Genomic DNA, 14197 nt, shown 5'->3' with positions numbered 1-14197 from the left:
TCATGTCGGGCAACGATTGATAGGTAGATAACAATCTGCATAGTGATGACACTATCTGCCTCTTACTGATACAGAACTGGTAAGAGGAGGGAAGCTGACAGATAAACACAAATGATGAATATATTGATTCACATCCCGGAAAGCAAAGAAAGGCCCCTTTATTCGACACTCATCTCTCAAGTCTACGTAGCTAGTTATATAAGTAAAGACACAGCAACAAACCTAAGTTGTACATGGCGGCGCTTAGGAAGAGAGCTATCTTAATTTTGGAGTAGGTCGTCGAAGATTTTCGTGGACTTAAAGATGGTGCGTGCGACCAAGGGTACGTAGATGAATAACGCGAGGGCATTGATCGCGATCAGGGTACCTATGGGGTTCATTGTCTCGGTACCATCGCAAGTCATATCTCCGAGCCGGAGCTTAATTATGTCAATCATGGATAACAAGAGCAACACGCCGCCGATGATGGTGGTCAACGCGGAGAGAGCGAACAAGGACACTCTCAGCCCCTTGCTCGATTTATCGTTGATCTCTTTGACCGTGTGCTTTCTGAGGAGGTAGGTGAAGAGGTGGGTCTTGAGGGCTTTGGCCACGAGGCTGGACAAGAGATAGCAGGCGAACGATATCACTTCGTTCTTGACCAGCCTCCTCTTCACGACGAGTTCGCAATGCTGCCCGCCCTCCACGATCGGTACCTCGGAGCTCGCGAACGTCAGGCCCACGAAGACCGCCACGGTGAAGAGCGAGTTCATGCTCACCAGGTCGTCCAGTGCTTTCTGATAGAGATTCACTGCCTTCTCCAGCTTTCCATAGCTAGTAATGCAATTAACAAGCCAACCAGAAACAGAAACAACAAAAAACTAGCGTTATTCACAGATCAAAGTGTAGAATACCGGGTAAACCTTCTTTCTCCTGTATCGATCCAATCTAATCTGGGAAGATAAAAGGCGAAACTAATACGATTTTTTTGTACTGTGATTAGTTCTGTTCACTATAAGAGAGAGAGAGAAAAAGGGACTAACTCCGGCTCAACATCTTCACCGCCCATGATTTCTTCGTCTTGTATTCTTGATCACCAACCTTGCGGATTGAGGGTTTCTTATAGAGACGATAAAAATTATGCTTGGCCAGCTTTACAAGCATTGTTTCGTGAAAGAGATAAAAGCGCAAACGGAATAAAGATAATATAAGATGATATTCTCTTCTCTTTTTTGTGTTTCACGTTTGAAGCTTGTTACTTATATGCGGGAAGCCAATAAAATCAGAGAGGCCATGATGATTCTCGTGGTTCAGCCAGTTCAGCCACCTGCCAGCATCCATCGGCGAGGGAAGGGTAGTAGAAACTCTTTATTTTTTTTTTATCCAAGTTGGAATACCAAAAGAAGGAAATCAAAACCTCTTCCATAATTTTTTGAGGCTATATGCCAATGGGAAAAGTGTCAAAAAAGCCCTAAACCTATTATGTTAATGCCAATTTAGTTACAAACATTTTTTTGTGCCGATTTAGTCATAACCCTTTTAATGTAGTGTCAATTTAGGACTTTTCTCACACTTTTCCTGATATCCGGCTTAAACCCGTCCTAAGAAATAGGGTATGGATGGACCTTTCTTTAATCGGCTAAAAAAACAATGTGAACCCATCTCAGACTCAAAATTTACGGAGTTGGGTCGAGCCAACCCTGTCTAACCCGACTTAACTCGGCATTATCACGACTTTCCTAGAGGTGAACCACCAAGCGAAATCTCATAAAATAACTAAGTAAACACTTAAGACAGACTCTCCCAAGCTCATACTAGTCACAACTTTGGGGCTTTAATTTAATCAATTAAAAATGCACTTTAATTCAATTATGAGTTGCCACTAATCTAATCTATTACAGGTCGATTAGAAACTCAAGTAAAATGTGGGGGCATATTTTAATTCTACGAACCAAAGATTCATGGATATGGAGACTTGGTTACGCTAGATAAATCTAATGCCTTTTCGGTACCTTTTCTCTTTATTTCAAAAATGCTTTGCAAGTAGTCTTGGTTGATTTTAATACTAAACCACTAACATGTACTAGGTGATCATGCGAGTGCATAGTTAAGAATTTTAACACTCAATAAATCAAAGCAATGAATAAATCACCAAAAATGGTAGAAAACCTATATGCGCTAAGCAAACGAAAAGCTCCATTATGTCCAACACATCAAGTACTTTGCAATGATGTTAACTATGAACCACACAATGTTGTAATGTATGCGTGACCTAAACATGGTTTCTAAACCCAAAAAAAAAATCCTAATTTAAATTAGGTAATTTATTAAATTACCACATGGTTCCTAAAATATGCAATTCTAAATTAGGAAACTTAGATTGATGCAATCTATGCAATGCAACCTTTTTTGTATTTTCATAATGAGAATGTTTCCTAAACTAAATAACATGCGATATATAAACCCCAAATAATCAAATATTCGTTATAACCAAAATAGGAAGCGAATTTAATCAAAGACCCAGTCTTTAGTATCAAAGATCGAGTCCTTGATTACTAAGCATATATATGCAATATATCAAATTAGGAAACTTCATATTCCGGGAACACCTAAAATTTCACACCAAATCAAATTAGAATCACAATAATCGAAATTAGGTAAGTAAAACATTCAAAGTGGGTTTAATTTAGGAAATTACCTAAATTGAACTTTGATCCAATTATGACCGGCGACGATGAACGGCGACTGGTGACGATGAACAGCGACCAGTGAGGAAGGTTCACGAGCTTCGCAATGGGTTAAGCACGGCTGGACTGCAGCGAAGAGCAAAGACAAGCGCAATAGGGAAACTTGCTGGAGTCGGTGATAGGAGTTGCTAAATGGGTCGGAAAAGGCGTCGGCTTCACTGGAGTTTTCACAAGGACACCGAGGGTGTTGGGGGAAGCTGTAGTGGACTGATATGGAGCGATCTAGGCATGACAAGAAGCTCAGTGTTGAAACTGGAGGTGCTGGACAATCACCCGGGCTGCCGTCAATGTCGGGGCTCGGCTGGATTGGCGACAGAGCGAGGATGGGAAGGTGCAGGAGCAGCAGCTGGGCACGGTGACTGGTGTGGCTCGAGCCGTGGCAAGGAACGACAAGACCTCGGCAATGTCAAGGTGCTGCGGTGAGCAGGAGTAGCTGCTTTCGTTGAAACCGTTGGAGTGGTCCGAGGTGACAGGGACCGGGAAAATTACCAAAAAAGTCATATTGCACTTGTGCCAATTTTATGCTAAACCTTTCAATTTAGCCACTTCAGTCATAACCTTTTGACAATTTGCCAATTCAGTTCTAGACTTTCTAATTGTGCCAATTCAATCATAAACTTTTTGACGATTTGCTAATTTAGTACTAAACATTTTAATGAATTACCAATGTAGTCATTCCGGCTAATTTTGACTGAAAACCCTTAAAGTGGTGGCCCAGTCAGTATTGGCCATTCTACGTGGCATGGCCGATGCTGACGTAGATAAATGTTTAAATTATTTTCAAACTTTTTATTTTTTAATTTATTTGCTTTATTTTCTTTTTTCTTCATAAGGCCAGTGGGGCTATTGACCACTGGGTGAGGGTAGGCTAAAGGTGTGAAGCCCTCACCAGCTGTGGACGAGGGCCGCGACCCTCCCCATATTTGGCGAGGGGGCTGCAACCCTAGCCCAAGCCCTTACCGGCCACAACGAGGATGGGCAAGGGTCATGACACCCTCGCCAGATTTGAGGAGGCGAGGGTGTTGCGGCCTTCACCCAGGCTCTCGTGCATCACAATGAGGGCGGATGAGGGCCGTGACGCCCTTGTTGTCGCCCGCGAGGGCTTGGCAGCCCTAGCCGGATCTGAAGAGGGCTTCATGGCCATTGACCATCGTTTGCCCTATGAAGAAGAAAGAGAAAAAAAGAAAAGAAAGAAAAAAGAAAAAAATAAATAAAATTTTTTATCCACATCAGTGCTGGTCATGCCACATAAGATGACCGACGATGACTTGATAGCCACATCAGTGATTTCTAGCTAAAATTATCCGAAATGATTACATTGGGAATTTATTAAGGGTTAATACCACGAAAAAGTCTAAATTGTTACACATGTGACAAATTTATGGAAAAAAACCACCAAAAATCCCAAACTTTGCCATCTGTGACACATTTACCCCGAACTTTTTTTTGTGACACCAAAAATCCCGAACTTTGCTTTTTGTGACACATTTACTCCAATGTATTTAGTCCATGGGCATTTTCGTCTTTTTTGCTTTTTCTTTTTTTTTTTTTCTTTTGTTTTCCTTTCCGGCCAGAGGGGGCCTCGCCGGATCCGGCGAGGGCTGCCCATCGCCTGATCCGGCGAGGGGGGCCCTCGCCGGCGTCGAGCGAGGGCGGCCCTCGCCAGATCTGGCGAGGGTGGCCCTCGCCGGCGTCGGCGAGGTTCGCCCTCGCTTGGGCGAGCGAGGCGGCCTCGCGACTCGAGCGAGGTCGACCCTCGCCGGCGTCGGCGAGGGTCGACCTCGCTGAGTCGGGCGAGGGCCGCCCTCGCTCGCCCGAGCGAGGCGACCACCACCGGCGTCGGGCGAGGTCCGCCCTCGCACGGGCGAGCGAGGGCGGCCCTTGCTTGGGCGAGCGAGGGCGGCCTCGCTCGATCTCGGCGCGAGGTCGACCCTCGCCGGCATCGGCGAGGTCGCCCTCGCAGCGTCCGGCCGAGGCGGCCCTCGCTCGCCCGGGCGAGGCGGCCCTCGCCGGCGTCGGGCGAGGTCGCCCTCGCCGGGCGAGCGAGGGCGGCCCTCGGCCGACGCCGGCGAGGGCGGCCCTCGCCGAGACGGGCGAGGGCCGCCGTCAGCCGCCCGGGCGAGGGTCGACCTCGCCCGAGATCGGCGAGGGCCGCCTCGCTCGCCCAGAGCGAGGCGGACCTCGCCCGACGCCGGCGAGCGAGGGCGAACCTCGCTCGAGTCGGGCGAGGGCCGCCCTCGCTCGCCCCGGCGAGGGCCGCCTCGCTCGCCCAGGCGAGGGCCGTCCTCGCCGGATCCGGCGAGGGCCGCCTCGCTCGACGCGGCGAGGGCCCCCTCGCCGGATCCGGCGATGGGCAGCCCTCGCCCAGGCGGCGAGGCCCCCTCACGGAAGGAAAAAAAAAAAAAGAAAAAGCAAAAAGACGAAAATGCCCATGGACTAAATACATTGGGGTAAATGTGTCACAAAAAGTAAAGTTCGGAGTTTTTTGCGTCACAAAAAAAAGTTTGGGGTAAATGTGTCACAGATGGCAAAGTTTGGGGTTTTTGGTGGTTTTTTCCCCAAATTTATTATAAACTAATTTTTTGACTATGAAAAACCCCAAACCGGTAGACCTGTAACAAATTTATCAAAAACTAATTTTATGACAATCAAAAACTCCAAACTAACCCTGACCCCAAATAGTTTAGGGTTTTATGTGATATTAACCCTATGGATTTTCACGTGGACTTGCCACGTCCTGTGTCATTCACAGCAGTAAATTTAATGGTCAAATTTGACAGAAGCTAACACATGGGTTTTTTGTGATTAGTTTGAGGTAGATTTATCACATATATATCAGATTAGGGTTTTTCGTGGTGTTGACCCTAAATTATTTTAGCAATGTTAGTGACACTAAAATTTATCCAATGAGTTAAGCCTATCACTAAGTGATGTGCTGAACAGTAAATAGTTATGTAAACATAATTGGAACATAAATCTATCACATCACTTAACAAGTAAATTCAAGGCGTGTTTTTTGACCAAAAAAAAATAAATTCAATGTGTGTTTGATAATCCTATTAATTGCTAAAAAATAAGCTTTTAAGCAGTTAATGTTATTAAGTGCATTTGATAATCTCCAACTACACGCGACTTATTGATTGTTTTAAGTAAAAAACCATTCAACACTCGTAAGCAATGAATGATTTACTTAATATCCAATGGAAGTTACAACCTTGTCAGATATATTGTCAAAACCTTCCAATATTATCAAATAAACTTATGTTTGGTGAGAAACTTATAAAATTTATTATTCAATTTCATCTTTATATTATCAAATAAACTTATTATTTTCGTTTTCAATACATAAAAATTATAGCATTTAATATTCAATACTTAAATTTTCAGCACTTATTTTTCATTGTTTTGATAAACAAACCCTAATGAGTTTTAATGTGTAGCGTTTTTCATATTACTTAGATTCACCCATTCTCTACGAGGGATTAGATAAAAATTATAGTTTGGGATTTTTTGTGGTAAAAAAATTAGATTTTGTAAATTTATCACATGTGTACCAGTTTGGGGTTTTTGGTAGTAAAAAAATTAGTATGTGGTGAATTTATTACAGGTGTACCAGTTTAGGATTTTTTATGGTCAAAAAATTAGTTTGGGGTAAATTTATTGCATGTGTACCAGTTTGGAGTTTTTTCGTGGTGTTAACCTAATAATTTATGGAATGGGTCAGGTCAACCCAACTTAACCTGACTTGACTTGAACCGTGAAGAGTCTTTTTTTTTTTTTTTGAATTATAGTTGGAAATTTAGAATAGTCAAAATTACACAGGCTTGTCAGCCAAAAGATGTGCAATTTACTAAGAAATGTTTATCTATATCATTTCCTGGAGGTATCATTTCTTTGTCAGACGAAAAAGTTGGCTGGCTTCATATTAAAAGTTGGAGTTTTATTTCGTTAGCGCCTTTATATTGTTATCTTTGATAATTGGGGTTTTATTTCATTAGGTCATAAGAAAGAATGAAATTACCAGTGGCAGCAACACAGCTGGGAAGAATGAGGGGCAAACACCGAAATTGCCTTATAGATGGGAAAGATCTGAAGGGAGGCATGCATGATTTTGGTCTTTTTCTGCCAAAGTATCCCCCGGTGCTCGGCCTTGATGATGACTATCGATTCATATCCATGGCTAGCGCTATTCAATTGCAAATCGTGGGAGAAAAGCTGCTTATTTTATTTCCCTCTTCAATATCTGCATAAGCTAACTTTTGATAAGTCATCGTCTGATAGTTGGCTTAGGATTACTTGTTGGGGGTAGGGTTTATACTTCCCATTGACAGGAAGGCATGAGCTGCCAAATGGCTTTTACAGTTTGAGCCCATATTTTATTGATAGTTTGGGCTTGGGCTTATGAATATCTATTGAGTATATATAATCTCTCTTTATTGTAATTGAGAGTTGTAATAGAGAGGTGGAAGATGCTAATTATAATGAAATCCTCTTTTGGATGTAGCCTTAGTTTAAGAGTGAACCGAGATAAAATCTTGTGTCTCGATTTCTCTTTCTTGGCTTTACTCACTATTTCGTTGTGTTTGTGTGCCTAATCCTAACATTTCTTTCCGGCTGCGATGTCGGGTGTTGATGCCAGGATTGTGAATCGTGCCGAGCAACGATTGATAGGTAGATAACAATATGCACTGTGATGAAGATAGTGCGTTGGTGAATCTGCCTCTTATTGGTTGCAGAACTTGTAAAAAGGAGAGAAGCTGACAAATAAACGCAAATACATGTATTTGACTCCCATCCTGGGAAGCAAAGAAAGCGCCCTTTATTCAACACTCGTCTCCCAATTCTACGTAGCTAGTTATATAAGTAAAGACACAGCATCAAACTTAGAATTTTGCACCTGCCGATGGTTCGGAAGAGCAATCTTTTTATTCTTTTAGCCCGTCGAAGATCACTGTGGATCTATAGATGGCGTATCCAACAAAGGGCACGTAGATGATCCAGGCGATGGTGTTGACCGCAATCAGGGTGCCGAAAGCGCGCATCATCTCGGGACCTTTGCAAGAGACCTTGCCGAGCCGGAGCTGAATCATGTCGGTCATGGTGTGCAAGAGCAACACGCCGCCGATGATGGAGGTCAACGCGGAGAGAGCGAACAAGGACACTCTCAGAGCCTTGCTCCGATAGTTATTGATGTCCTTGGCTTTGGGCCGTACGATGAGGTAGGTGAAGAGGTGGGTCTTGAGGGCTTTGGCCACGAGGCTGGAAAAGAGATAGCAGGCGAACGATATCACTTCGTTCTTGACCAGCCTCCTCGCCACGTGAATTCCCGCTTCGCATTGCTTGTTGCCCTCTATGTTCTGCTGTCCACTGCTCGCGAACGCCAAGCCCACGAAGACCGCGGCGGTGAAGAGCGAGTTCACGGTCACCAGATCGTCCAGTGCTTTCTGATGGACCCCCACTGCCTCCTCCAGCATTGCATAGCTAGTAATGCAACATGACAAACCACCACCAAAACAAAAACAAAAAGAAAACAACCGTTATCCAAAGAGCAAAGTGGAGAATACCGAGCAAACGTTCTCGGGACAAACCAATCTACTTTGAAAATATGAAAGCGAAACTCATTATTTTGTTTCGTATTGATGATTAGTTCTGTTCACCATAAGAGAGAGAAAAAGGGACTAACTTCGCCGGATTATCGTTGTCGGACATGATTTCTTCGTCTTGTATTCTGAATTACCAACCTTACGGATTGAGGGTTTCTTATAGAGGCGAAAAAAATATGCTTGGCCTGCTTTGCAAGCATCGTTCGTGAAAGAGAAAAAGCGCAAATGGAATAAAGATGATAATGTGATATTCTCTTTTCTTTTTGGAGTTTCACGTTTGAAGCTTGTCATTAATCTGCGGAAGTTAGGAAAATTAGAGAGGCTATGATGATTCTCGTGGTTCAACCACCTGCAAGCATCTATCGGCAAGGGAAGACTAGATATTCATTTTATCCATGTTGGGGTACCACAGCAGGATAATCAAACCCTCTTAGAAGCCCTTCCAAATTTTTTGAGGTTTAGGCTCGGGCCGTTTTGAGAAAAATGTGACATTTTTGGAAAATGTATTCCAGGAAGTTATTTTTTAAGAAAATGACAATATTTTCGGGTATTTGGCTGAAACTTGAAAATGAACTGGAAAATCCATCGTTTGGTAAGGAAAATCCGATTTGATTTTCCGACATAGATATACACTATTTGAATGCTAATAACTTGCGCATGGGTAGCTGAGGGAATCGGGTATGGGAACTAGAGTCTCGGGTCTGGCCTCGATGGATCTCGACCTAGGCGCTAGGGATCGGGGCATGGACACCCGAGTCCTGAGCCTGGCCTCGATGGACCTGAGCATGGGCACCGAGGTTGGGCCCGGCCTAGATGGACCCAGGCACGAGCACTAGCCATGACCAAGTGTTGGCCACAAGAGAAAGGAAAATAAAAGGAAAAAAGAAAAATTCAGAAATTTCTTTTTAAAATGCAAAAAATATCCATGTTAGTGGCGGCCGTGCCGCATAGGATGGTCAGCGGTCGGCACATCAGCGATTTCATGTCAAACTAACTAAATTGGAAGATCATTAAAAGGTTTATAACTAAATCGTCATAATTAAAATGTTTCCAACTGAATTAGCTGCCATCTAGTAGGCTTAAGACTTTTTGCACAATTATCCCTTCTAACTTACGAGTTAGATTTTGATCAATATAGCAAAGCTATAACTGCATGAAAGAAAAATGTGTTGACTTTTAGACTCCGTTTATTTCATGGAAAATATTTTCCTTATTTTCTGGTGTATGGTTCGCTTAGGAAATGAGTTAACGGAAAATGTTTTCCTAGTCAATGGAAAACCTATGCTTAAATTCAGCAAAATGGTTTCCTAGTCAATTGGAAATCATTTTCCAAACATATGACTAGGTATCATTGCGTTACCCTAACTCTACGCTTGGACATGTAAAACCCAACGCTGGTTCTCGATTCCCAACGTCCAAGATCAAGTCTCCTACGCCAGGACCCGGGTCCATCGGGGCTAGGCTTGTGACCTTGGTGCCAGTGTTTGCGCCCAGGTCCATTGAGGCCGAGCTCGGGACCTCGATGCCCATATTTGGGCCCTCATGCCTTCACCCAGGTCCATCCAGGCAAGGCCGAAGCCCAAACACGTGGGCCTGGGACCACAAAGGTTGAGTGTGGGATCCTGGTACCTGTGCTCGAATCCCAACACCTGGGCTCGGGTTTACAAAGCTATGGCTGAGTCCCCCGGTCCATCGAGGCTAGGCTCGGGACGTAGGTGCCTGTGCCCCTATCACCATCACCCTGGTCAGGGTCCATCAAGGCTGAATCCGGGACTCTAGTGCCCGTATCAGTTCTTCGGTTGCCCATGTGCAAGTTATCGGGGCCAAAATATTGTATGTCTGTTTAGGAAAATCACTCATATTTTTCATACCAAACAACGAAAAATATTTTTCTGTTCATTTTAAGGTTCCAGTCAAACACCGAGAAATATTGTCATTTTCCTAAAAAATAATTTCCTGAAAAATATTTTCTAGAAATGTCACATTTTTCGCGAAACAAATGGAGCTTTAGTTCCCTAACTATTAAACGTGCCCCTCAATTTTGTCTCCTTTTTTTCTTTTTTGAATTTGGTCCCGAGTCATTTGTCTTATTCTAAATAGTTGCCACTTCCATATATTCTGTTCTTCTACGATGCATGAATGCCCACGTTGTGATGTTGAAGGTTCAGGGGGATAGTGACACAAATGATCACTAAATTTGGCCCAATGTGCAGTATGATTTCTAAACTTTTAATTTGTTCATTGCGCTCCTTGAAATTTAGCCTAATATTCAATGTGATCTCTAAACTTTTAATCTATTTGACGTGGTCCCCGAACTTTTGATGCATGTTCAATGTAGTCTGTGAATTATATAAAAAATATTCAATGTAGTCCATCCATTAATTCAAGATCAGGAATAATATTAAAATTTTTCATATAGTTCATGGACTAAATTGTCCAGGGACTCCATTGAATAAATTAAAAGTTCAAAGAACATATTGTACACTGGACTAAAGTTCATGGATCACATTGAATAAAATAAAAGTTCAAGAATTGCATTGCACATTGGACCAAAATTCAGAGACTATTTGTATCATTTTTCCAAGATTTAGGGGAGCTCCGAAGAACCTGCCCACCATAGACAAGAACTTTTCCTTCTTGAGATTGTCTTTTGGGAACTGTCGGCTGCCTAAGTTAGTAATGAATATGAGAAAAGCAAGAGAGTTGTGGATCGATTACCCTCAATTTATATCTTCTGCGAGATCTTTTTCCCTATTTGTTAAGCCTCAACTAATTAACTGATTTTCCATCTTATCTGGCGTACACAACAATCACCAATGTGGACAGAGGTCAAAGTGAGCTTGTCGAAGGGAAGGTACACTCCACCATGAAGAGTTGCTAGAGGGTTTATAGAACCCAACATGCTAGTCTAAAAGGAGATCCAACCCGTAGGACCGTGGAACGGGGTTTGAAGTGACTCAACCGTCCGAGCCATCGCCAATGCGGGGTTCCTTTCTAACCCATCCTTGTACTCTTTGATTCTTCAATCTTCAATTGGGTCCATGAACTTTACTTATGACCAAAATTGAGTCATTGTGCTTTTGAATAAACCAATTTAGTCCTTAAAGTCAATTGGGTCTGGTCGGCATATGACTTGGCGACCCAATGCAGCCATGTCACTCTCGTTTGTTGATGTCGTTGCATACATGTCACCGCCACATCAGGAAATTTTAGAGAAGAACATTAATTTCTCACGGGCGAGAAAGGGAGGATAGCGGTGGCGGTGAAACCCCCCATCCGGTAGGGCCTCGGAGAGGGTGGCTGACCCTCGTATGGCCACCGGCGGGGGCTGTGCCCCGAAACCCCGTTGCCATATCAAACCTCATAATTGGAGAAGTTATACTTGGTGTGGTCTATAAATGATATGGATCCACATGATCGACGATCCAAATGAATTTGATTTGTACGAGATAGAGACGATACGATTATTCAATCTTCTAATTTTATAGACGGGTGTGGATCGATAGTAGTGGCTTTTATGCTCTGAAGACCAGTGGGACTTACCATCGTTGATTCATGACATGGAAACAATCGAATTCCGAATGATCACTCGATTAACGAATGCGTCTGGCCGAATGCTCCCCCAAGAGATTTTCCTCTAATAACTTTAGTACTTAACGATTGTGAGGAGTTAAATGTATGCTCTGTGCCTAATCCAGTCACGCAAATAAGAATCCATTTTATATAGGCCGATGGTACATGATTATCCGATTGCCATGGGGCAAGTAACATACGAAAGAAACGAACATCGCGATAATTAATAGCTGATTAATATCATCGGCATCCACACATGATGATATTGGCGAAGAGAATACTACTAAGGTTAGGTTCCTGTTTGTCCAGCTATTTGAAGATTGAAGTACGATAGAAAGATGGCCTGCATCATGATGGGCACATAGATGGCGAGGGCCAGGGAGTTGATGGCAATCAAGCACCCTGCGGCCTGAATCGTGTCGCTTTTCCCGCAAGTGAGATTACCGAGGAGCACGCGGACCACGTCGACCATCGACAGCGTCAAGTAGACACACCCCAGGATCGACCCCAACGTCGACACCAGGATCATCAGGCTCATCACGTTACTAATCCAAAAATTCTTTAAGTCGGCGATGCGTTCGGGGCCGAGTGCCAGGTACGTGGAGAGGTGCATCTTGAGGGCCGTGGCGACGAGGCTTGAGAGGAGGAAGCACACGAAGGACACCACCTCGTTGAGCAGGAGCGTCATCCTCGTCTGGCTGGTGGCTCGGCAGTGTGTCCGCGTCTCGAGGCTATGCGGGCTGGAGCTCGCGAAGGATATCCCGACGAACATCGCGAAGCTGAAGAGGGAGTTCACGCTCACCAGATCGTCCAGCGCCTTTTGCAGATGCTCTATTTTCTTCTTCAGATTCTGGTTATCGTTCCACCCACTACAAATAATAGTTCAGATATTATTGAACAATTAACAGGTTACCAAATCAACTTCTTCACAGGATGCGTGCATGCAGATAATCATACGTAATTATTATCGCATTGGAATTGAGAGAGAGAGAGAGAGAGAGAGAGAGAGAGAGAGAGAGAGAGAGAGAGAGAGAGAGAGAGAGAGAGAGAGAGAGAGAGAGAGAGAGAGAGAGAGAGAGAGAGAGAGAGAGAGAGAGGACGTTGGATCACTGGAGGGCTTTAGATCATTAGCTGCAGTTTCTTCACAATCCTGCATGATTCAACAATTTCAATGGGATTAAGGGATGGATTGAAGGAGGCAGGAGGGGTTTGAACTTGTTATATAGCTGGTGCCACTGAGATATTCCTTGCCTGAGGTTACAAGCGAGATTAGTGAGAAAAAGGGGGGAAAAATAGAAAAGAGATAAAGGGTAAAACAATATGAAATGACTGAATCCTATTCTGCTGCTTTGTCTGCATTTTCGTGAAGCACGTTGGGTGACCAGATTCCCTTGATTATCATGCAAAGCAAAGTCATTGATGGCCCTCTGGTTTATGCATAAACGTGCAAACAGAAACCGAACAGATCATCAGATTATCGAAACCTACTAACGAAAACATAAGAAAGAATAAGACAACAAACCTCTAAGCCAACTTTATATGAATATTTGATATTAGATGAGATTAGATATTTAATAGGGTGCACTAATCAGGGTTGGGAATTTGGTTTTCTGGGGTTTCTCCAATGAGGTGAGCCTTGGGGAATCTATGGGTTACAACTTCACCTACTCTCACAGGGACACTCCCTCTAATCTTGAGGTCAAGACTTGGTCAACCAATCAAATTTTATGTATTACGATTAGATTAGATTAGATGTATACTCTCATGTTAATCAAATTATTTATAATTATATGTAATTTGGGGACGAAAAGGAGCATTGGCATATATAAAGGAAAAGTTCATAGGATCCCGAACCCCTTTTTTTAAAGATAGATGTTCGTTCCTTCTATTAATGTAGTAAAGTGTGGCACAACTCTTTTCGATAGCGTCACAGTCCAAAGATATCTAATTGGGTTTAGAGAAGCTAATAATCAATTAGGTTAATTCCTTATGGGGTATGAGAAAATGTGGTAAAATAATGGTTGTAGGAATGCAGGGAAATTAGTCTCTCTGAAAAACTGGATAGTGAGGAAATCACATTGGCCCTTTTATGTATTCCCTCAGTTGTTCCTTTTTTTCCTTCTCTCTCATGGCCGTCGTATAATCGAGTTGAGTCGGCACTTTCTAATGCTTGAGCTTGGACCCAACTCAATCAAGGTCATTCATGACCCGATACTCAATTTGGGCTCGATCGAGCTTGACTCGCTTGGTGGGGGTGGCGGGGGTGCTGCCACATACTTTTGTAACAATGGTGAA

General features: G+C 43.4%; 3 protein-coding genes across 3 annotated transcripts; all 3 read right to left on the bottom strand.

The window, feature by feature from the left end:
• Positions 1 to 102: 102 nt before the first annotated feature.
• LOC115688570 (uncharacterized) lies at positions 103 to 1161 on the bottom strand. The gene is made up of 2 exons (XM_030614414.2): positions 1023 to 1161; positions 103 to 813 (listed from the first exon to the last, which is right to left on the bottom strand). Exons 1-2 carry the CDS (start codon positions 1046 to 1048, stop codon positions 261 to 263), a joined length of 579 nt encoding a protein of 192 aa, XP_030470274.1. The 5' UTR covers positions 1049 to 1161; the 3' UTR covers positions 103 to 260.
• Positions 1162 to 7433: 6272 nt separating this feature from the next.
• On the bottom strand, positions 7434 to 8523 carry LOC115688569 (uncharacterized). Its single transcript, XM_030614413.2, has 2 exons — positions 8410 to 8523; positions 7434 to 8207 (listed from the first exon to the last, which is right to left on the bottom strand). Exons 1-2 carry the CDS (start codon positions 8433 to 8435, stop codon positions 7652 to 7654), a joined length of 582 nt encoding a protein of 193 aa, XP_030470273.1. The 5' UTR covers positions 8436 to 8523; the 3' UTR covers positions 7434 to 7651.
• Positions 8524 to 12034: 3511 nt separating this feature from the next.
• LOC115688567 (uncharacterized) lies at positions 12035 to 13145 on the bottom strand. The gene is made up of 2 exons (XM_030614412.2): positions 13003 to 13145; positions 12035 to 12771 (listed from the first exon to the last, which is right to left on the bottom strand). Exons 1-2 carry the CDS (start codon positions 13056 to 13058, stop codon positions 12192 to 12194), a joined length of 636 nt encoding a protein of 211 aa, XP_030470272.1. The 5' UTR covers positions 13059 to 13145; the 3' UTR covers positions 12035 to 12191.
• Between the last annotated feature and the right edge of the window lie 1052 nt (positions 13146 to 14197).

Source organism: Syzygium oleosum, unplaced genomic scaffold (assembly GCF_021117445.2).
Source record: "Syzygium oleosum isolate NSW1041296 unplaced genomic scaffold, Sole_v2.1 Sole_v2.37, whole genome shotgun sequence".
NCBI lineage: Eukaryota > Viridiplantae > Streptophyta > Magnoliopsida > Myrtales > Myrtaceae > Syzygium > Syzygium oleosum.
Note: the sequence above shows the minus strand (reverse complement) of the source record. Positions and strands in the feature narration are given on the sequence as shown.